This window comes from Centruroides sculpturatus, unplaced genomic scaffold, assembly GCF_000671375.1.
Source record: "Centruroides sculpturatus isolate CEXI.00-Female unplaced genomic scaffold, Cexi_2.0 scaffold484, whole genome shotgun sequence".
Lineage (NCBI taxonomy): Eukaryota > Metazoa > Arthropoda > Arachnida > Scorpiones > Buthidae > Centruroides > Centruroides sculpturatus.
The window spans coordinates 111,181-135,165 of record NW_019384726.1 but is presented as its reverse complement, the minus strand read 5'-3'; the positions used below and the strand labels follow the sequence as shown (position 1 = coordinate 135,165).

General features: G+C 27.4%; 1 protein-coding gene and 1 pseudogene across 3 annotated transcripts; one reads left to right on the top strand and one right to left on the bottom strand.

Annotated features, from left to right (window-relative positions):
- Positions 1–725: 725 nt before the first annotated feature.
- LOC111628122 lies at positions 726–1,275 on the top strand (annotated as a pseudogene).
- Positions 1,276–21,881: 20,606 nt separating this feature from the next.
- LOC111628127 (glutamate receptor ionotropic, kainate 2-like) lies at positions 21,882–23,985 on the bottom strand. Of its 3 annotated transcripts, none has more exons than XM_023371852.1 (5): positions 23,739–23,985; positions 23,434–23,656; positions 22,988–23,256; positions 22,870–22,893; positions 22,522–22,660 (listed from the first exon to the last, which is right to left on the bottom strand). In XM_023371852.1, the coding sequence occupies exons 1-4, from the start codon at positions 23,883–23,885 to the stop codon at positions 22,879–22,881; spliced, it is 654 nt and encodes a 217-aa protein (XP_023227620.1). In that variant the 5' UTR covers positions 23,886–23,985; the 3' UTR covers positions 22,522–22,660; positions 22,870–22,878. The 3 variants fall into 3 exon arrangements, with proteins under 3 accessions (XP_023227617.1, XP_023227620.1, XP_023227618.1); XM_023371850.1 differs by having other exon boundaries at positions 22,544–22,660; positions 22,861–22,893; XM_023371849.1 differs by lacking the exon at positions 22,870–22,893 and having other exon boundaries at positions 21,882–22,660.

The window sequence follows — 23,985 nt, the reverse complement described above, 5'->3', positions numbered from 1 at the left end:
ATTCGAACCCACTTCTCTACGTTTTATAATTATTTTTATTTAATTTCACAAAAATACTGATCTGCTGAATTTTGGAATGAAAAGAAACTGGTCCGCGGATAGAGTTTGAGAAGTACTGGTTTAGAGACTATTAACTTTGTTCCCTCACCATTTAAATTAACATAAAACTTTGTAAACTTATTGCTTTTCTTATCCGGACTCTAGGCAGTTATAATTTCTTAGTTTGCCTAGTCCCGACTCAAGCCCTGTTTTAGGAAAAGATTCGTACAAACTTTGAATAACTTTATAATAGTATAGAAAAATCGCCAGATTGAAAAATTCGTTGCCAAATCGCCAACTGGCTTGATATGTTGCCAAATCTGGCGAGAAATTCCCAGACCTGGCAACAATGCTCGAGCGTTCCGGTCCATTAGAGCCCTCTATGAATAGAGTATAGTCAACTGGGGAGTCAAAATATGATTGGATACTGCCGATCACGTGGTTTATGGACGCCATTATGAGGCCAGCTTCCAATCGGCTTATTACAAGTGAGTGTCAATCAGCTATTTATTACGATAAATAACAGAATTGGAAACATTATGTACTAGGTAATTTCGATCTAAAACAGATTCTAAACATCAAGTTAGTTCTTACTTTGCTATATTGAGATTGAAAATCATTATTTTAGCCTTTAGATCTGTCGATACATCTATATCTCTCTTAAAGCTACCATATAAAAATAGATCATGCCGGGTTGTTCAGCCATTAATTGCTCAAATAGAGTTCCTAAATTCAAACTGTATCGCTTTCCTAGTGATAAAGCTATAAAAAAAAATATGGGCGATTAAAGTAAACAGGCTGGATGAAAATGAGAAATTATGGATTCCTGGAAAACATGCATTACTTTGTGAGGTAAGAATCAGAATTTTTATGAGAAAGGACTTCTGCTTTGCCTACCTATTTAATTTTACATTGCACATTAATAAACTAAGGCTAAAGTGTATTAAGTCTGTTAATACACTTTAGCCTTTATAAGTATATTGGTTTAGTGAAATGTGAGTATTTACAATTTAACTCTCATAGGCTCATTTTGAGAAAGATCAGTATGAGAATCACAGGAAGGATGGAAGAAGATTGCTGAAGCGTGATGCCGTGCCTACACTTTTTTCTCACAGACCTGCACCTAAGAGAAGATGTTCTGGACCAAAAACAGGGTATAGAAACAATTGTAAGCGTATAAATCCGATATTGGACCACAGTTATGCTACAAATTTATCTTCTATGACATCTATGTAGTCTAGTACAGGTATATTTATAATATAAATTTAAAATATTCTATTTTTTTATTGCATACTTTGTTCTTTTTGAGAAAATGGTGAAGAATGTAAAAGCACGAATGAAGATGAAGATAATGAGACATCTGGTCCAGTATTTCGGGACTCCAGTATCTTATTAGCCAGCCACTGTCACCCAAATCAAAACAGATTAATGAATTCAAATCTCAATTGCATAATGCGTTACATAGAGTGCAGAAAAGTAAGAAGGATCTCTATGAAGAGATAAGAAAGTTAAAGTCTAGAGTCAACACACAGAGTATAAACATAAAATTAATTTTCAATTCTGATCAAATAACAGTCCTTGGAAACGTGTGAACACGGGGAATAAAATGGCAAAATAATACAATAAGAAAGGCTCTGCAGTTAAAATCTGCTTGTGGAAGATCAGACTATGACTAAACAATATTTAGTGATTATGGATGACTTTTGTTGCACACTTCGTTTACTTGCAGGAAACCTAAGTGTTGATTGTTTTCGTTTAATTTATATTACTAAACAAAAACTTGTTTCAAATTTTATCTAATACTCTTTGAAGAAATACTAAATATTAATCCATCTTCCATCTTCATAACCGTATATAACTAAATCAATTAATTTTAACGCTCAATTACATCTTAATAAATATTCTATCTTCATCGAAAACAGTTATATTAATTTTCGAATACTCAATGCACCTGGTGTAATTCTGAGTCTCTCGATTTTTCACCTATTACAGAACTTTTTATATTTGTTCTATAAGCGCAATGTAGCGTAATAACGATCACTTGCGCTTATAGAACATATAAAAAATACGACACGGTTTCAAAACATGGTAGATATTACAGAACTGTCGAGGTTTAGCAAGTTTCTGTGATTCACTTGATATTAAACGGATATTCCATTGCGGTTCTCTCCTTGAATTTAGAATGAACATAAATAATGTCAATAAAAAAGACATAAACTATATAACTATTTCATCAAGATTACAGAAATGTTAAAAAACTAAGTCAACAGTTTCATTGTTTATTATTATTATAAAAATGCCAAATGAAAGTAACCTTGACACAGATTCCTATAATCAGCGTATTTGTTGGGCTTTCCTGCTATCAGAGATACCAGGAAGCCCAACAAATACGCTGATTATAGGAACAAATTCTGGTACCAAAGATACGGCGAAATGCAATATCGTTTTTAACATCGAGAAATTTAGATAAAGCCATATATAAATGTTAAAATTTTCTGTATTGTCATCTTCGACGTTACTGATTGTGATTATTTGGAATGTGTGTATTTAAAATCAATTGTCAAATAAGAGTGTAAGTCAAGTAATTTGGAGACTGTTCCAACTTTTTGTAACCCTTTCATTAACAAATGTAGCACCCCCTGTAACAGGGAAATTACCCTTTTTGTTAATAAATGATTGATATTTAGTGATTATCTGCATTCCTTGCAAGGAATGCAGATAATCACTATTTGGTGCTATATTACTTGAGTTTTTCTTGTTTAACGCACACTGGTTATTGGTTGTGGATTCGCGCATCACTAACAGGCTAGTCACAGAATTTTTCGAGTTTTCTTTATGTTAGTAACACCTGAATAGGGGTCAGTTTCCCTAAAAACCTCTCAGGAAACATTCCTCTCGTCGGCAGATCGCCCATATGTCGCGTGTCCATAATCGAATAAAACCAATAAAACCCTATTAGTGTTTGCAGGGCAGGAGGCCAGAAATGGAAAAAGATGTCTAATTGTTCATTATTAATTGACATCTTACAATTTAATACTTTAATAATAGAAACTTTTTTCTGTATCTTTAGTATGATTTATAAATAAATGGTTGTAAGCATAATGTTTGTTCATGTTAAAACGAAGTTAAGGAAGACAGGAAGGGAAAAATGCGGAAAAAATCCTCGAGTCCAAATCCTCGAGTCGAGGGCTTTGTTTGTTTTAGATCTAATTGTCTTGTTCTAATCATATAACTTCCGAAACGATTTTCAAAATTAAAACTAATATGAGAGTTATATTAGGCTACGGTTACTATGGATGCGAATTCTGACGAGTTCTGACGAATTCGTCCGAACAAACCAATACCTGTTTTCCAATGACAGTGTTTATTTTGGCAGCGAAGGGCATGTCAGAACACGCAGGATGTAGTCAGAACCATTCGAACGTTCAAACGAGTTTGATTTTTTCATGCATTCTGACGTTGAATTTCGAGTGTTTTAGTTTTTTCAACATGGATATTGATAAATTGAATAGTCTTGTGTTCGAGAATAGGTGTTTGTGGGACATGAAAGACAAAAACTATCACAACAGAGATATTTCTCATTTTGGTCTCATTCTGAAATACTCGAAAAACTTTGCGGGTTGTCCCACAAATCTTGATATAACATTTGGAACTCTCCCTTATCGTCTCTTGTGGAAAATAAGTGGTTAACATGCTCTGTTTTTCCACCACCTATCAACAATAACTTAATCAACGGACTTTCAAGAAAATAAAACTCATCAAGTTCGTCCATTTTGCTGGGAGGCAGAAACGTACTGACTATCAGAAAACGCGCACAGTGTAACCATCTTGTTCTAACGAGGATTTCGGACTTACTCGTCAGAATTCGCATCAATAGTAACCGTAGCCTTAACCAAAAACAAAGGTAATTAGAATATTTAAAACTCTGTTAATGAAATGAATTTAGACATACTATAATTTGGTCCAGAAAACATTAACAATCTAAAAAGTTCTAGCTTATCGTCAGAAATATTTTTCTGACATTATATTTGAGCTTATCACAACACACCTTTCCTGTTTCCGAGATAGTTTTATTGATAAAAAACGTTTTCGGCCTAGTCAATAGGCCATCCTCAGGCTTAACGAGAGAATTGTTTCGTTAAACCTGAGAATGGCCTATCAAGTAGGCCGAAAATGTTAGTTTTTAATAAAACTATGTCGTCAACAAGAAAGGTGCGTTGTGATAAGATAATTATTTGCTGAGCACGTTCTGTTTAATATTAATTATATTTATTATAAACATGAAAAGTTTCATAAAGATGAAGAAACAAGTACTAAAATTTTCTTTTCGGATGAATCGCTATATCTATTCAGATATGTTTTATGTTATAAATATTAAATCAAGAAAAATGTGAAGCAATACACAACAACACTATGTTCTACCAATAATATTTTTTAAATTTATAAACAATTAGTAACATGCTACCATTGCTGGATATGAATATCATATTAATAACTTATCGATAAGATATCAATATGGTTTTATTTAACTAGGTATGATTATACGGTTTTTGTTTAATATTTAATTATTTGGCTTTATTTATTATTTAACTTTGAATATGAAACACATTTTTATTTCTCCGATAATGAACGATGTTTAATTTCTGCAAAAATATTTCGTTATAATGTTTAATTAACGTTCACGCAACTACTGGATGTAAAATTCGTTTATTATTCTTGTATATTTGTTGTTTATCGGCTATTCCTATTTTATGGCTCTTTCTTTAAAATTACTTACCTCATAAATTTTAAATTGTAAAGATAATAAAAGTTAAAACAAGCTGCAACAATTGCTTCATTTTCCTCTTCATCTCAGCAAGTGTACATTAATAAATACTGGTTTATTACCGAACACATATATTATTTGTTTTATCCTAATTATATTAATCTTTTCTTCAGAAAACGTTGGTTCTTATTACTAAAGCTTAAAAATAAAAAAATAAAAAAAGGTAAAATTCTTCCGGAGTGAATAAGTTGCACTATACTTGTAAGTGTATTCAGAAAAGTTGGAAAGTGAAAAGAGAAACAAAATGAAGAAAAAAATAATTATAAAAAGTCGAGAAAGAAATAAATTAAGTTTATTGAATTTTTACTACAGATGAAGAAAGCAAAAATTTCGTTACTTTATACAATTTTGTATAGCTTCGAAAGAAGACTTCGTGTTTGCAATGCAGAACATGAACAATTTCCTTTGAAGATGCAAAAATCCATTTTTTATATCAAAATTATCAACTACATGAAATCATTGTTAAGAATAATTGCGACATGCTTCAACTACTTTTATAAATAGTTTCTCGTTTCTTATAACTTTCCAATTTTAATGATAAATAAATATTTTATTTTTCTAATATTTTGTGATTTTTTTTTCAAAATATAAACATTTTAAAAATATATAAATAGATAGAAAATGTATTTCTATTATAATCCACAACAAAATAATCATTTAAATAAATGTCATTGAATTACACAACAAAAATACCATTAATTAAGAACTCAAATTTTTAATTCTGTAACAACATTTTCGGGAGGGAGGTCTTTTACTCCCATCTTCAGTGACTTATACACATTTTTTCCCTTAATTAAAAATTTGCCCTCTTGATTAATGGTTTGTTGTTGTGTCATTGAATGATAAGGAGTCGTTATTTCATTGTTTTGAGAATTAACGCTGTTGGTTTTTCTGTTACTCTCTGCATTTATAAATATGATTAATGTCTTAGAATGTGTTATTTATACGTTGCATATATTGTATGCAGCGTATAAATAACACACACACTGAATATAATACGTACAGTTATAAAAAATAAATTAAAAGTTATATTAAAAAATAATACTAAAACAGTTAACAAAGTTTTTGATCACCTTACGCTTGCTGAGGAATATATTTAAAAGTTCACAAACGTTTTCAACCTAATTTTTATAAATGAAATCAGGTGTTATAATATTTGAGCTTTTTGAATGGAATATTTCATACTGTAATATACCATTCAAATGCAAATAATTTAAACGTATAAATTTATATAAAATAGAGAATACAAAATGTAAAATGAAATAAATAAATAAAATTAAAACATAAAAATAGTAACCAAAATAAATAAATAAATAATATTATTAACATTAATTAATATAACATAAATATATAAACGATATGTATTGTATATAGAAGAGTGTATGCAAACTATGAGTAAATACATTGCAAATTTCTTTTTTAAGATGAATATCCACACCGAAGGTAACATCCCTGGCATTAATGCAACAATGAAATAATTTGCTTTTATAAATTTCAACTTTTTCTTTGCTGTTTCCAATGTGGGGAAATAGATAGACTATAGTCAAATGGAGCGAGGTCAATATCATTAAAGCATAATGATATTGACCTCGCTCCATTTGACTGTAGTCTTCTAGTTGTGCCATCTTGGGTAACATGATGTTATAATGTCCTTTTTCAATGTTGTATTTATGCTCTTTGAAGCAAATGGCTAGGTTCCTTTTCGTAACACCATTTGTATTCCTCTAGTATACTTGACAGAAACGAAGAACACAATACAATTAAGATAACAACTACATCATTAGGATATAAAACGAGCACAATACAAGGTTTAATTAAGAAGTATGAAGCAAGCAGAAAAATACCCCAAAAAGTAAAAGTAGCATTACCAAGTTTACTTATAGTAATTATAACCATATTAAGAATGTTATCAAACAAGTAGCAGACACAAAAGACTCCAAAAAACTTTTAAACGGCTCCAAACATATACACCATTTTAAGAAATGACAAATATAAACTAAGAAAAGAAGAAAAGACATGCGTATACAAAATTTCGTTTGAAAACCAACAATTTAGAATAAAAAAATACTTCATTGGTGTCACAAAAACGAACCTTAGTCTTTTGCCTGAAAGAGCATAAATACAACATTGAAAAAGGATATTATAACATCAGTTGTCTAAGATGGCACAACTAGAAGACTACTGTCAAATGGAGCGTGGTCAATATCATTAAAGCACTACATTTCCCCACATTGGAAACGGCAAAGAAAAAGTTGAAATTTATAAAAGCAAATTATTTCAATGTTGCATTAATGCCAGAGATATAGAAGGATTACCTTCGGTGTGGAAATTTAACATAAAAATGAAATTTGCAATGTATTTACTCATTGTTCGCATACAATACATATCGTTTATATATTTATTTATGTTACATTAATTCATGTTAGTACAGTAGCCTCTCGTTATATCGCGCTTGTTGGGAGAAAAAGTAAAATCGCGTTTTATCCGGCGCGCGACGGCGTGGTATAACCGAATACTAAATATTTTGGGCTTTCACTAAACAGATTAAACATGCTATGGATTCTCTATCCTGCATTCTTTCATCAGCAAGTGTTTATGATATAAAATAAGCTTAGTTTTGCAATACTAAATTTTATTCGTGGTTATATTGTATTAAATGACGTTTACGTAAACATCGATACCACAAACATCCATTTAGCATTATTGTTTTTTTAACAATGATATTTAAAGACAGATACTGTCGATTTAAAAACAAAATATCAGTTGCGATGTTGTTATACAATACTATATTTCATAATAAATTGCGTATTAAAAATTCGTGTAATTTATATTTTACAATAAAAGATTATAAATCCAGTAATTGAAAATTAAAAAAGTAAATATTGAACATGTAAACAAATTGAATGTAAGAACATTAAAACGTATAAAATAAAAGAGTAAAAATTCTCAAAAAGCAAATTAAAGTTACTACTGTATAAAAATTTTAGAACTTTCCGTTCAGAAATAAAAATCTTTTCCGTACACATTACGCAGTGAATTCGAAATTTTACACATTTATATGAATTGACAGTTTTGCGTTAATTTAATTCACACAAAAGTTGTGAAATTTCGAATTCATGGTAACTTGTAAATAGACAGGACTTAAAACCAATAAATAAACACTTTTAATATCAAAAAGAAACGAAAAAGAAAAGGATAAATGATAATTGATCTGTCCTGCTGTTTTAGTTATTTAGATGTTGACAAATTTATTGTTTCACTGCAGTGGTAGTTTCAAGGACAATGGTAAGAATAAAATACCATACTTCGTTGCAAAAAAAAAATGGTAATTGTTAATTTAAAATGTATTGACTGAAGTGTTTTTAAAATTTCAATTTGGGGGCAAAAACAAAGCACGATATATTCGAATCCGTGATATAACGAGGGGCTACTGTATTATTTATTTATTTAGTTATTTTGGTTGCTATTTTGATATTTTTTTATTTATTTCATTTTACATTTTGTACTCTTTACTTTAAATTACTTACGTTCGAACGGTATATTATGAAACGTTCATTTAAAAAAGCTCGAATACGATAACACTTGATGATGATCTATAAAAATTAGCTTGAAACGTTTGTGAAGTTTTCAATATATTCCTCAGCAAGCGTAAGGTGCTCAAAAACTTTGTCAACTGTTTCTCATTTGCCAAGTCTGATTGTGATTGTTAATTAATACTAAAACGTTTTATTTCTCCAAAATAAAGATACTTGGCTGAACAGAAAAAATATTTTCGATCTCTGTTGAAGTATATAATAAATAAGAAAAATACCTGTTTATTTAATTAAAATATAAAGTGATATTTCCTAAATTTATAATAACCAATTTCTCGCAATTTTTATTCAATTTTGTTTTTAATTTAAAAATACATAAACTGCTAAGGTAAAGTGTAATAGCGAACGAGAATAAGTTCATTTTGAGTCAATTACATCATATCAAAGATTATTCACTTAAGATTATTTCTTACTTTTATAATACGTTTTCGTTAAGTGATAAGTTTAACTTAATAACTATTGAAGTAGTCAACTTTTCTACTTGTTATAAATAATATTATTTAAAATTGTTTTTATATCTGAATAGATTGTGGGATATTTTAATTATTTTCTGTAATTATAATACTAAATAAAATTGCATAAAATAACTTTAAATTAAACAATGGATAGGCTTATTTAATATTTCAATATGATCAGAATATCGTACATTATCTTTTCTTCGAATTGTTCATTGACATTATTTTGAAATAACGAGAAATTTATCTAAAATGATTATGAAACAATCTAACAAATCATTCTGCCATTTTTATAAATTGGTTTTATGTAAAATATTTTATAAATTTTCAAAAATTCTCATTTTTTAGACAATTTCTTAAAATTCCTGGGATTCCATTATAACTTATTGTATTCGTTTTCACTTTGTTTATTTGTTTAGGCCGAGAGAAATTATCATCAATCATAACGCCCAAATATTTCATGTCGTTTGTAGAGTCGATGACATCCTCATTGATCTCATGGGAAATTTCTTTATTTACTTTAGTATTTTTGTTATAACATATAATATATCCTGATTATAGATAAGGTATTTTTAGATTTTTATTGCAAAGTGCTCAATAATATGATATTTACATTTTTGTGTATTGATTATTTATGTAAACGATTTTAAGTTTATCGTTTCTAGTTCTTCGACCAACCATTCTTAATACAGCAGTAATATTAAAGTTTTTCGTTTAATGCATCATTGAAGACGAATCTTTTGAACACATAATGGAGTTTACAAAATTTTGTTCCTTTTGCCTATTAAGATTATTTCATTTATGTACAATTCACTCTAAATAATGACAGAGCATATAAAGTAAGTGGTCATATCAAATTTTCAAGTTTCATTGAGATAAAACTTGTTTACATAGATATATTTTGAAAAATAATTCATTAAATTCGTTTTATAAATATAGAAAAAAATAGTGGAATTAGCATTTATTAATAATAAATTTTATAATAAATCTGAAGTTTTGTAAATCATAAAAATATACACTTATTAAAATAATTTAAAGACTCAGTCTTAATTGATCACGTAAATCTAAATTTTAAAAATCTTATGATTGCACATTATAAGAGCATAACTTTCATTTTTATAATAAATTGTTATTATATTAATTATTATAATTTATAATAAAATCTTCTGAAGCAATCTGAGAGACAAAATAGACCATATATATTCATTCCGCATCTACAATACGAAATGTAATAAAAATAATTTCATCGTCTAAAATCAATTAATTGAGAATAAACATAATTATGTTGCTTGCCGAGTTTGAGTTTGATGTTACAAATCCTTCTCTAAAGGTATTTAAAACTTTTCTCGGTGTGGCATTATGCTAAATCCCACTCACAACATTTACAAATCCCTTTGCGACAATAATAGAGACAACTTCCATAATCCGATAATATTTAACACAATAATAATATTTATATCAAGAATAAAATTTATATCAACATAATTCTGCAGAGGAATTAGAAAGTTTCACTATAAAAGACAAAACTTGAGTATAATCCATGATTTAAATAACCGTGTTTTATATTTAAATATCTAAAAATTTACATTTTTATGTACTATTCATGTCAATTATTCCACAAGATGTTTAGAAAATATCTCAATATCTAATATTATCTAGATATTAATTTATTTAATTTTTTTTCTATATAATGTTATTTGCTATTTATGAAATGTTTTAACTCTTCTTTTTGGAATTCTTTATATTATAAAAAGCTTCTATCCAATATATTTTTGAAAGTTTTAAAACATGATAAAGAAGATAAAAACATATAAAATTATTTATATGTTACTTATTTTAATTCTTTTTAATGAAATTTGTAACTCTTCTTTATTAATAAACTTACAGTTGTATTAATGTCATTTGTAAACTGTCATTTCTTTCAAGTAAAAAAATCATATATTTTTTATTAATATACATTTAAATGCTAATAAATTAAACTTTATTAACTATTTGGTGTCCATTTGTAAAAAATCTTGCAGAAAGTAAGCATATAAAATTAAGGAAATCAACACGAAATTGATACAACGTTAAAAATAAGCATGAATATCATTTAATAATTTTAAAAAACAAAGCTAAATTACAATTGTGAACAAAGAAAATTATGAAAATTGAGTTTTTAAAAATGCAATTTTATGTCTACTGTATTTTTTTCTTAAAAAATANTATCTTCTATGACATCTATGTAGTCTAGTACAGGTATATTTATAATATAAATTTAAAATATTCTATTTTTTTATTGCATACTTTGTTCTTTTTGAGAAAATGGTGAAGAATGTAAAAGCACGAATGAAGATGAAGATAATGAGACATCTGGTCCAGTATTTCGGGACTCCAGTATCTTATTAGCCAGCCACTGTCACCCAAATCAAAACAGATTAATGAATTCAAATCTCAATTGCATAATGCGTTACATAGAGTGCAGAAAAGTAAGAAGGATCTCTATGAAGAGATAAGAAAGTTAAAGTCTAGAGTCAACACACAGAGTATAAACATAAAATTAATTTTCAATTCTGATCAAATAACAGTCCTTGGAAACGTGTGAACACGGGGAATAAAATGGCAAAATAATACAATAAGAAAGGCTCTGCAGTTAAAATCTGCTTGTGGAAGATCAGACTATGACTAAACAATATTTAGTGATTATGGATGACTTTTGTTGCACACTTCGTTTACTTGCAGGAAACCTAAGTGTTGATTGTTTTCGTTTAATTTATATTACTAAACAAAAACTTGTTTCAAATTTTATCTAATACTCTTTGAAGAAATACTAAATATTAATCCATCTTCCATCTTCATAACCGTATATAACTAAATCAATTAATTTTAACGCTCAATTACATCTTAATAAATATTCTATCTTCATCGAAAACAGTTATATTAATTTTCGAATACTCAATGCACCTGGTGTAATTCTGAGTCTCTCGATTTTTCACCTATTACAGAACTTTTTATATTTGTTCTATAAGCGCAATGTAGCGTAATAACGATCACTTGCGCTTATAGAACATATAAAAAATACGACACGGTTTCAAAACATGGTAGATATTACAGAACTGTCAAGGTTTAGCAAGTTTCTGTGATTCACTTGATATTAAACGGATATTCCATTGCGGTTCTCTCCTTGAATTTAGAATGAACATAAATAATGTCAATAAAAAAGACATAAACTATATAACTATTTCATCAAGATTACAGAAATGTTAAAAAACTAAGTCAACAGTTTCATTGTTTATTATTATTATAAAAATGCCAAATGAAAGTAACCTTGACACAGATTCCTATAATCAGCGTATTTGTTGGGCTTTCCTGCTATCAGAGATACCAGGAAGCCCAACAAATACGCTGATTATAGGAACAAATTCTGGTACCAAAGATACGGCGAAATGCAATATCGTTTTTAACATCGAGAAATTTAGATAAAGCCATATATAAATGTTAAAATTTTCTGTATTGTCATCTTCGACGTTACTGATTGTGATTATTTGGAATGTGTGTATTTAAAATCAATTGTCAAATAAGAGTGTAAGTCAAGTAATTTGGAGACTGTTCCAACTTTTTGTAACCCTTTCATTAACAAATGTAGCACCCCCTGTAACAGGGAAATTACCCTTTTTGTTAATAAATGATTGATATTTAGTGATTATCTGCATTCCTTGCAAGGAATGCAGATAATCACTATTTGGTGCTATATTACTTGAGTTTTTCTTGTTTAACGCACACTGGTTATTGGTTGTGGATTCGCGCATCACTAACAGGCTAGTCACAGAATTTTTCGAGTTTTCTTTATGTTAGTAACACCTGAATAGGGGTCAGTTTCCCTAAAAACCTCTCAGGAAACATTCCTCTCGTCGGCAGATCGCCCATATGTCGCGTGTCCATAATCGAATAAAACCAATAAAACCCTATTAGTGTTTGCAGGGCAGGAGGCCAGAAATGGAAAAAGATGTCTAATTGTTCATTATTAATTGACATCTTACAATTTAATACTTTAATAATAGAAACTTTTTTCTGTATCTTTAGTATGATTTATAAATAAATGGTTGTAAGCATAATGTTTGTTCATGTTAAAACGAAGTTAAGGAAGACAGGAAGGGAAAAATGCGGAAAAAATCCTCGAGTCCAAATCCTCGAGTCGAGGGCTTTGTTTGTTTTAGATCTAATTGTCTTGTTCTAATCATATAACTTCCGAAACGATTTTCAAAATTAAAACTAATATGAGAGTTATATTAGGCTACGGTTACTATGGATGCGAATTCTGACGAGTTCTGACGAATTCGTCCGAACAAACCAATACCTGTTTTCCAATGACAGTGTTTATTTTGGCAGCGAAGGGCATGTCAGAACACGCAGGATGTAGTCAGAACCATTCGAACGTTCAAACGAGTTTGATTTTTTCATGCATTCTGACGTTGAATTTCGAGTGTTTTAGTTTTTTCAACATGGATATTGATAAATTGAATAGTCTTGTGTTCGAGAATAGGTGTTTGTGGGACATGAAAGACAAAAACTATCACAACAGAGATATTTCTCATTTTGGTCTCATTCTGAAATACTCGAAAAACTTTGCGGGTTGTCCCACAAATCTTGATATAACATTTGGAACTCTCCCTTATCGTCTCTTGTGGAAAATAAGTGGTTAACATGCTCTGTTTTTCCACCACCTATCAACAATAACTTAATCAACGGACTTTCAAGAAAATAAAACTCATCAAGTTCGTCCATTTTGCTGGGAGGCAGAAACGTACTGACTATCAGAAAACGCGCACAGTGTAACCATCTTGTTCTAACGAGGATTTCGGACTTACTCGTCAGAATTCGCATCAATAGTAACCGTAGCCTTAACCAAAAACAAAGGTAATTAGAATATTTAAAACTCTGTTAATGAAATGAATTTAGACATACTATAATTTGGTCCAGAAAACATTAACAATCTAAAAAGTTCTAGCTTATCGTCAGAAATATTTTTCTGACATTATATTTGAGCTTATCACAACACACCTTTCCTGTTTCCGAGATAGTTTTATTGATAAAAAACGTTTTCGGCCTAGTCAATAGGCCATCCTCAGGCTTAACGAGAGAATTGTTTCGTTAAACCTGAGAATGGCCTATCAAGTAGGCCGAAAATGTTAGTTTTTAATAAAACTATGTCGTCAACAAGAAAGGTGCGTTGTGATAAGATAATTATTTGCTGAGCACGTTCTGTTTAATATTAATTATATTTATTATAAACATGAAAAGTTTCATAAAGATGAAGAAACAAGTACTAAAATTTTCTTTTCGGATGAATCGCTATATCTATTCAGATATGTTTTATGTTATAAATATTAAATCAAGAAAAATGTGAAGCAATACACAACAACACTATGTTCTACCAATAATATTTTAAAATTTATAAACAATTAGTAACATGCTACCATTGCTGGATATGAATATCATATTAATAACTTATCGATAAGATATCAATATGGTTTTATTTAACTAGGTATGATTATACGGTTTTTGTTTAATATTTAATTATTTGGCTTTATTTATTATTTAACTTTGAATATGAAACACATTTTTATTTCTCCGATAATGAACGATGTTTAATTTCTGCAAAAATATTTCGTTATAATGTTTAATTAACGTTCACGCAACTACTGGATGTAAAATTCGTTTATTATTCTTGTATATTTGTTGTTTATCGGCTATTCCTATTTTATGGCTCTTTCTTTAAAATTACTTACCTCATAAATTTTAAATTGTAAAGATAATAAAAGTTAAAACAAGCTGCAACAATTGCTTCATTTTCCTCTTCATCTCAGCAAGTGTACATTAATAAATACTGGTTTATTACCGAACACATATATTATTTGTTTTATCCTAATTATATTAATCTTTTCTTCAGAAAACGTTGGTTCTTATTACTAAAGCTTAAAAATAAAAAAATAAAAAAAGGTAAAATTCTTCCGGAGTGAATAAGTTGCACTATACTTGTAAGTGTATTCAGAAAAGTTGGAAAGTGAAAAGAGAAACAAAATGAAGAAAAAAATAATTATAAAAAGTCGAGAAAGAAATAAATTAAGTTTATTGAATTTTTACTACAGATGAAGAAAGCAAAAATTTCGTTACTTTATACAATTTTGTATAGCTTCGAAAGAAGACTTCGTGTTTGCAATGCAGAACATGAACAATTTCCTTTGAAGATGCAAAAATCCATTTTTTATATCAAAATTATCAACTACATGAAATCATTGTTAAGAATAATTGCGACATGCTTCAACTACTTTTATAAATAGTTTCTCGTTTCTTATAACTTTCCAATTTTAATGATAAATAAATATTTTATTTTTCTAATATTTTGTGATTTTTTTTCAAAATATAAACATTTTAAAAATATATAAATAGATAGAAAATGTATTTCTATTATAATCCACAACAAAATAATCATTTAAATAAATGTCATTGAATTACACAACAAAAATACCATTAATTAAGAACTCAAATTTTTAATTCTGTAACAACATTTTCGGGAGGGAGGTCTTTTACTCCCATCTTCAGTGACTTATACACATTTTTTCCCTTAATTAAAAATTTGCCCTCTTGATTAATGGTTTGTTGTTGTGTCATTGAATGATAAGGAGTCGTTATTTCATTGTTTTGAGAATTAACGCTGTTGGTTTTTCTGTTACTCTCTGCATTTATAAATATGATTAATGTCTTAGAATGTGTTATTTATACGTTGCATATATTGTATGCAGCGTATAAATAACACACACACTGAATATAATACGTACAGTTATAAAAAATAAATTAAAAGTTATATTAAAAAATAATACTAAAACAGTTAACAAAGTTTTTGATCACCTTACGCTTGCTGAGGAATATATTTAAAAGTTCACAAACGTTTTCAACCTAATTTTTATAAATGAAATCAGGTGTTATAATATTTGAGCTTTTTGAATGGAATATTTCATACTGTAATATACCATTCAAATGCAAATAATTTAAACGTATAAATTTATATAAAATAGAGAATACAAAATGTAAAATGAAATAAATAAATAAAATTAAAACATAAAAATAGTAACCAAAATAAATAAATAAATAATATTATTAACATTAATTAATATAACATAAATATATAAACGATATGTATTGTATATAGAAGAGTGTATGCAAACTATGAGTAAATACATTGCAAATTTCTTTTTTAAGATGAATATCCACACCGAAGGTAACATCCCTGGCATTAATGCAACAATGAAATAATTTGCTTTTATAAATTTCAACTTTTTCTTTGCTGTTTCCAATGTGGGGAAATAGATAGACTATAGTCAAATGGAGCGAGGTCAATATCATTAAAGCATAATGATATTGACCTCGCTCCATTTGACTGTAGTCTTCTAGTTGTGCCATCTTGGGTAACATGATGTTATAATGTCCTTTTTCAATGTTGTATTTATGCTCTTTGAAGCAAATGGCTAGGTTCCTTTTCGTAACACCATTTGTATTCCTCTAGTATACTTGACAGAAACGAAGAACACAATACAATTAAGATAACAACTACATCATTAGGATATAAAACGAGCACAATACAAGGTTTAATTAAGAAGTATGAAGCAAGCAGAAAAATACCCCAAAAAGTAAAAGTAGCATTACCAAGTTTACTTATAGTAATTATAACCATATTAAGAATGTTATCAAACAAGTAGCAGACACAAAAGACTCCAAAAAACTTTTAAACGGCTCCAAACATATACACCATTTTAAGAAATGACAAATATAAACTAAGAAAAGAAGAAAAGACATGCGTATACAAAATTTCGTTTGAAAACCAACAATTTAGAATAAAAAAATACTTCATTGGTGTCACAAAAACGAACCTTAGTCTTTTGCCTGAAAGAGCATAAATACAACATTGAAAAAGGATATTATAACATCAGTTGTCTAAGATGGCACAACTAGAAGACTACTGTCAAATGGAGCGTGGTCAATATCATTAAAGCACTACATTTCCCCACATTGGAAACGGCAAAGAAAAAGTTGAAATTTATAAAAGCAAATTATTTCAATGTTGCATTAATGCCAGAGATATAGAAGGATTACCTTCGGTGTGGAAATTTAACATAAAAATGAAATTTGCAATGTATTTACTCATTGTTCGCATACAATACATATCGTTTATATATTTATTTATGTTACATTAATTCATGTTAGTACAGTAGCCTCTCGTTATATCGCGCTTGTTGGGAGAAAAAGTAAAATCGCGTTTTATCCGGCGCGCGACGGCGTGGTATAACCGAATACTAAATATTTTGGGCTTTCACTAAACAGATTAAACATGCTATGGATTCTCTATCCTGCATTCTTTCATCAGCAAGTGTTTATGATATAAAATAAGCTTAGTTTTGCAATACTAAATTTTATTCGTGGTTATATTGTATTAAATGACGTTTACGTAAACATCGATACCACAAACATCCATTTAGCATTATTGTTTTTTTAACAATGATATTTAAAGACAGATACTGTCGATTTAAAAACAAAATATCAGTTGCGATGTTGTTATACAATACTATATTTCATAATAAATTGCGTATTAAAAATTCGTGTAATTTATATTTTACAATAAAAGATTATAAATCCAGTAATTGAAAATTAAAAAAGTAAATATTGAACATGTAAACAAATTGAATGTAAGAACATTAAAACGTATAAAATAAAAGAGTAAAAATTCTCAAAAAGCAAATTAAAGTTACTACTGTATAAAAATTTTAGAACTTTCCGTTCAGAAATAAAAATCTTTTCCGTACACATTACGCAGTGAATTCGAAATTTTACACATTTATATGAATTGACAGTTTTGCGTTAATTTAATTCACACAAAAGTTGTGAAATTTCGAATTCATGGTAACTTGTAAATAGACAGGACTTAAAACCAATAAATAAACACTTTTAATATCAAAAAGAAACGAAAAAGAAAAGGATAAATGATAATTGATCTGTCCTGCTGTTTTAGTTATTTAGATGTTGACAAATTTATTGTTTCACTGCAGTGGTAGTTTCAAGGACAATGGTAAGAATAAAATACCATACTTCGTTGCAAAAAAAAAATGGTAATTGTTAATTTAAAATGTATTGACTGAAGTGTTTTTAAAATTTCAATTTGGGGGCAAAAACAAAGCACGATATATTCGAATCCGTGATATAACGAGGGGCTACTGTATTATTTATTTATTTAGTTATTTTGGTTGCTATTTTGATATTTTTTTATTTATTTCATTTTACATTTTGTACTCTTTACTTTAAATTACTTACGTTCGAACGGTATATTATGAAACGTTCATTTAAAAAAGCTCGAATACGATAACACTTGATGATGATCTATAAAAATTAGCTTGAAACGTTTGTGAAGTTTTCAATATATTCCTCAGCAAGCGTAAGGTGCTCAAAAACTTTGTCAACTGTTTCTCATTTGCCAAGTCTGATTGTGATTGTTAATTAATACTAAAACGTTTTATTTCTCCAAAATAAAGATACTTGGCTGAACAGAAAAAATATTTTCGATCTCTGTTGAAGTATATAATAAATAAGAAAAATACCTGTTTATTTAATTAAAATATAAAGTGATATTTCCTAAATTTATAATAACCAATTTCTCGCAATTTTTATTCAATTTTGTTTTTAATTTAAAAATACATAAACTGCTAAGGTAAAGTGTAATAGCGAACGAGAATAAGTTCATTTTGAGTCAATTACATCATATCAAAGATTATTCACTTAAGATTATTTCTTACTTTTATAATACGTTTTCGTTAAGTGATAAGTTTAACTTAATAACTATTGAAGTAGTCAACTTTTCTACTTGTTATAAATAATATTATTTAAAATTGTTTTTATATCTGAATAGATTGTGGGATATTTTAATTATTTTCTGTAATTATAATACTAAATAAAATTGCATAAAATAACTTTAAATTAAACAATGGATAGGCTTATTTAATATTTCAATATGATCAGAATATCGTACATTATCTTTTCTTCGAATTGTTCATTGACATTATTTTGAAATAACGAGAAATTTATCTAAAATGATTATGAAACAATCTAACAAATCATTCTGCCATTTTTATAAATTGGTTTTATGTAAAATATTTTATAAATTTTCAAAAATTCTCATTTTTTAGACAATTTCTTAAAATTCCTGGGATTCCATTATAACTTATTGTATTCGTTTTCACTTTGTTTATTTGTTTAGGCCGAGAGAAATTATCATCAATCATAACGCCCAAATATTTCATGTCGTTTGTAGAGTCGATGACATCCTCATTGATCTCATGGGAAATTTCTTTATTTACTTTAGTATTTTTGTTATAACATATAATATATCCTGATTATAGATAAGGTATTTTTAGATTTTTATTGCAAAGTGCTCAATAATATGATATTTACATTTTTGTGTATTGATTATTTATGTAAACGATTTTAAGTTTATCGTTTCTATTTCTTCGACCAACCATTCTTAATACAGCAGTAATATTAAAGTTTTTCGTTTAATGCATCATTGAAGACGAATCTTTTGAACACATAATGGAGTTTACAAAATTTTGTTCCTTTTGCCTATTAAGATTATTTCATTTATGTACAATTCACTCTAAATAATGACAGAGCATATAAAGTAAGTGGTCATATCACATTTTCAAGTTTCATTGAGATAAAACTTGTTTACATAGATATATTTTGAAAAATAATTCATTAAATTCGTTTTATAAATATAGAAAAAAATAGTGGAATTAGCATTTATTAATAATAAATTTTATAATAAATCTGAAGTTTTGTAAATCATAAAAATATACACTTATTAAAATAATTTAAAGACTCAGTCTTAATTGATCACGTAAATCTAAATTTTAAAAATCTTATGATTGCACATTATAAGAGCATAACTTTCATTTTTATAATAAATTGTTATTATATTAATTATTATAATTTATAATAAAATCTTCTGAAGCAATCTGAGAGACAAAATAGACCATATATATTCATTCCGCATCTACAATACGAAATGTAATAAAAATAATTTCATCGTCTAAAATCAATTAATTGAGAATAAACATAATTATGTTGCTTGCCGAGTTTGAGTTTGATGTTACAAATCCTTCTCTAAAGGTATTTAAAACTTTTCTCGGTGTGGCATTATGCTAAATCCCACTCACAACATTTACAAATCCCTTTGCGACAATAATAGAGACAACTTCCATAATCCGATAATATTTAACACAATAATAATATTTATATCAAGAATAAAATTTATATCAACATAATTCTGCAGAGGAATTAGAAAGTTTCACTATAAAAGACAAAACTTGAGTATAATCCATGATTTAAATAACCGTGTTTTATATTTAAATATCTAAAAATTTACATTTTTATGTACTATTTATGTCAATTATTCCACAAGATGTTTAGAAAATATCTCAATATCTAATATTATCTAGATATAAATTTATTTAATTTTTTTTCTATATAATGTTATTTGCTATTTATGAAATGTTTTAACTCTTCTTCTTGGAATTCTTTATATTATAAAAAGCTTCTATCCAATATATTTTTGAAAGTTTTAAAACATGATAAAGAAGATAAAAACATATAAAATTATTTATATGTTACTTATTTTAATTCTTTTTAATGAAATTTGTAACTCTTCTTTATTAATAAACTTACAGTTGTATTAATGTCATTTGTAAACTGTCATTTCTTTCAAGTAAAAAAATCATATATTTTTTATTAATATACATTTAAATGCTAATAAATTAAACTTTATTAACTATTTGGTGTCCATTTGTAAAAAATCTTGCAGAAAGTAAGCATATAAAATTAAGGAAATCAACACGAAATTGATACAACGTTAAAAATAAGCATGAATATCATTTAATAATTTTAAAAAACAAAGCTAAATTACAATTGTGAACAAAGAAAATTATGAAAATTGAGTTTTTAAAAATGCAATTTTATGTCTACTGTATTTTTTTCTTAAAAAATAAAGAAATAAGACTGCAGTCATATGAGAAAAAATTTAAATTAGTTTATTTAAATTTCATATTTAAATAAAGACTATATTTATTATTATATATTTAAATAATGCATTTGTAATGTTTGAAAATTTAAAATTTTTGTTTTTATTAATATTAAATATATATTTTTTGCTATTGTACTTATTGATGGCTTGAAATAAATTAAAAACTGTGGTCTTAATTTCATGTTTCTGATTATAAATAAATGTAATTATTTTTCAAAAAATTAAGCCTTTTAAAAATTGTTTTAGTATATAAAGTAGAAATATTCATAGATTGTCCTTAAAATAATTTAAAACGTTATAACTTTATTCATTTACAAAAGAGGTTTATGATTATTAAAATTGTATTTTATAACAATTAATTAAATGATGTAAAAAAAATTTGGTAAAATTACATAATAAACAAAATTAGATAATTATGAGGTAAATTTTTACAAACTTCGCGATATTTCTTTTCTTTAAAAATTTTCCATTGTCTTCAAATTATCATTAACTCACGAATATCCTGATGACAATATTTACTAAATTAATTTCCTTGAACCATCGTAATTTGTTTGATGTTGTATTCATATAATTAATGTCATAGCCTCAAATAATGTAACTAAACTTTTCTGAAAAGTAATTTTATCCTATATTTCATCAAATAAACTTTTTAAAACCAACTTAGTAATTACAAAAGTTGATCAGAAATTAGAATATTAATCGAATAAACTTTAAGGCATCTACATCTAAAAAATTAGGGGAGAACAGAGATATTCTGAGTTAAAATTAATTAAAATTCTGCACTTTTTTTCCTCTAAAGGTTTTATATTAAAAAATTGTAATATTTTAGCTTTAGAATTATTTATTTATTTATTTCATTGTTTCATTCTGAATTTATTTCTGTTTTTAAATTGGATAAAACATCTTTTCTATGGTATTGCAAATTTTAAAAAGCAACTGTTCTCACGAGTATAATTTTTAATGATTCCCTGTTGATTTATTGGATAACTGCTGAAAATAACCAATTATTTTTCTTTGGTAAGATGATAATGATAATAAAATTATCACACGATAATTTCGTATTTCTAATTATATCGTTTTATATAAATATGTAATAAATAACAAATTATTACTTAAAAAATCTAGAATTTTATATTATAAACGTATACTGCATATACCTGTCTATAATATAATTTGTTTGAAAAATTCATATTTGTTTACGTCCATCAAAAAATCACTTCCAAATTGTCAATATTTATCAAAATGTTTATTTTTTGGAATGCTCAATAAAATTTTCTTTTCAAATCAATCTCCCTTCCTTCCCGAAAGTGATTATTGTATTTCTTATATTCTTTTTTACAGCATTCAATTTTCGACACATTGATATCTGAGGTTTAAAATAACCTCCTTTGGATTTAAAAGATACGTTAAATATTATTAAAATTCTTTTTTAATTGACACAGTGACATTGATACGCCATTATTAATCAATTTCTATAGCTTTGACGTATTTCGTTTGGAAAATCGTAATTTGTTGATACAGATGTTGCATCGGAATCACTCCACACTATATGTTTATCCATATACTTCCATCTTATAGGTCGAGTTGTTCCCTGATTTGTTATCAGTTGTCTTATTTCTTGCACCATTTCATATGGTAAAAATTTCTGAAAATATTTAAAACTGCCGTTAAAAATATCATTTTTATAAATAAAATTAAGTATATCGCTTTTATTTTTTAAAGTTTTCCTTTGACTAATTAAGATACATTTGTAAGTAATTATGGATATTTTAATACTAGAAACATTGAATTAGAAAGTTAATGAGGAAGATTGTATTTTATTTGTTACTTATTAATTATCCTCACCTATCTCACCTGTTTTCCTCAATGAGGCACGTTCTTGCGTGCAAGAAATAGAAACACAATATCAACCTATCATTTCACTTTTATCACTAACTTCACTCACTAATTGTTTACTTTTTCTTATACTTACTCTTTCTTCACGCGGTTTTTTTCTAGTGTGAGCAATAAATTCTATAACAACGATGACACACGCCATTCCTAATCCTGCTAATAACACCACAAATACACCTCCGACATTGGCGAGTCCTAGCTCATTAGTTAGAATACTAGTCTTTTTTTCATCGGCAACACATAGATCACCTCCTTTTTTCTTCCACCATTTCTCTTTTAATTCGTGTAATACACCAGTTTCTTGCAACCTTAAAATTCCGCTGGAAATTAATGACCTGTATGGGGAACCTAACGACAAATTAAAATTCAAGATGAAATTCATTGAAGTTAGTTTGAATTTATTACTTAAATTATAGATTAAAACGTTATGCTAATTATATGGAAATGTTATTACTCTTAAAGCTGATAGAAAATAAACAGATTTATATTATTAATTAAAGTATTGTGATATTTAAAAAAGTGTACCTGCAGGCAATGCAATTCCGTAACCTTTAGAATCCAACAATCCGCCAATTCGAGTCAATTCACAATTTCTTTCTACTAAATATTCAATGGTAACAGATTCCATTAAAAAGGCGTAATCACCTTCTAAAACTCTTTCCATTCCTTTTTCTGATGAAGATGTATACACGCTAGGATTTGCTTCCATAAACGTATACATTTTTTTATACGCAGAAACTTTGGACTCCTAATTATTATAATTAAATATTTTACACGTTATAATTACCGGAATTCGATATTTAACAGAAGATATAAGATGATAAGCTTACTTTAAAAAAGGAACGTGTAGATCCAGATTCTACACAGCCATACTTAATTTTTCCCTGATTTGCTAAATCTTCTGCACTTTCAATAGGAGATTTCATACGTTCTGCAGTTAAAAATGCTGCCAAATTAGCAGTATAAGACGATATCATGATTAATGTAAAAAACCACCAGATACCAGCAATTACACGAGTAGAAAGTGCCCTACGAAATAAAAAATATCCTTAGATCTTGGTTGCTTGCTGTTCTCTT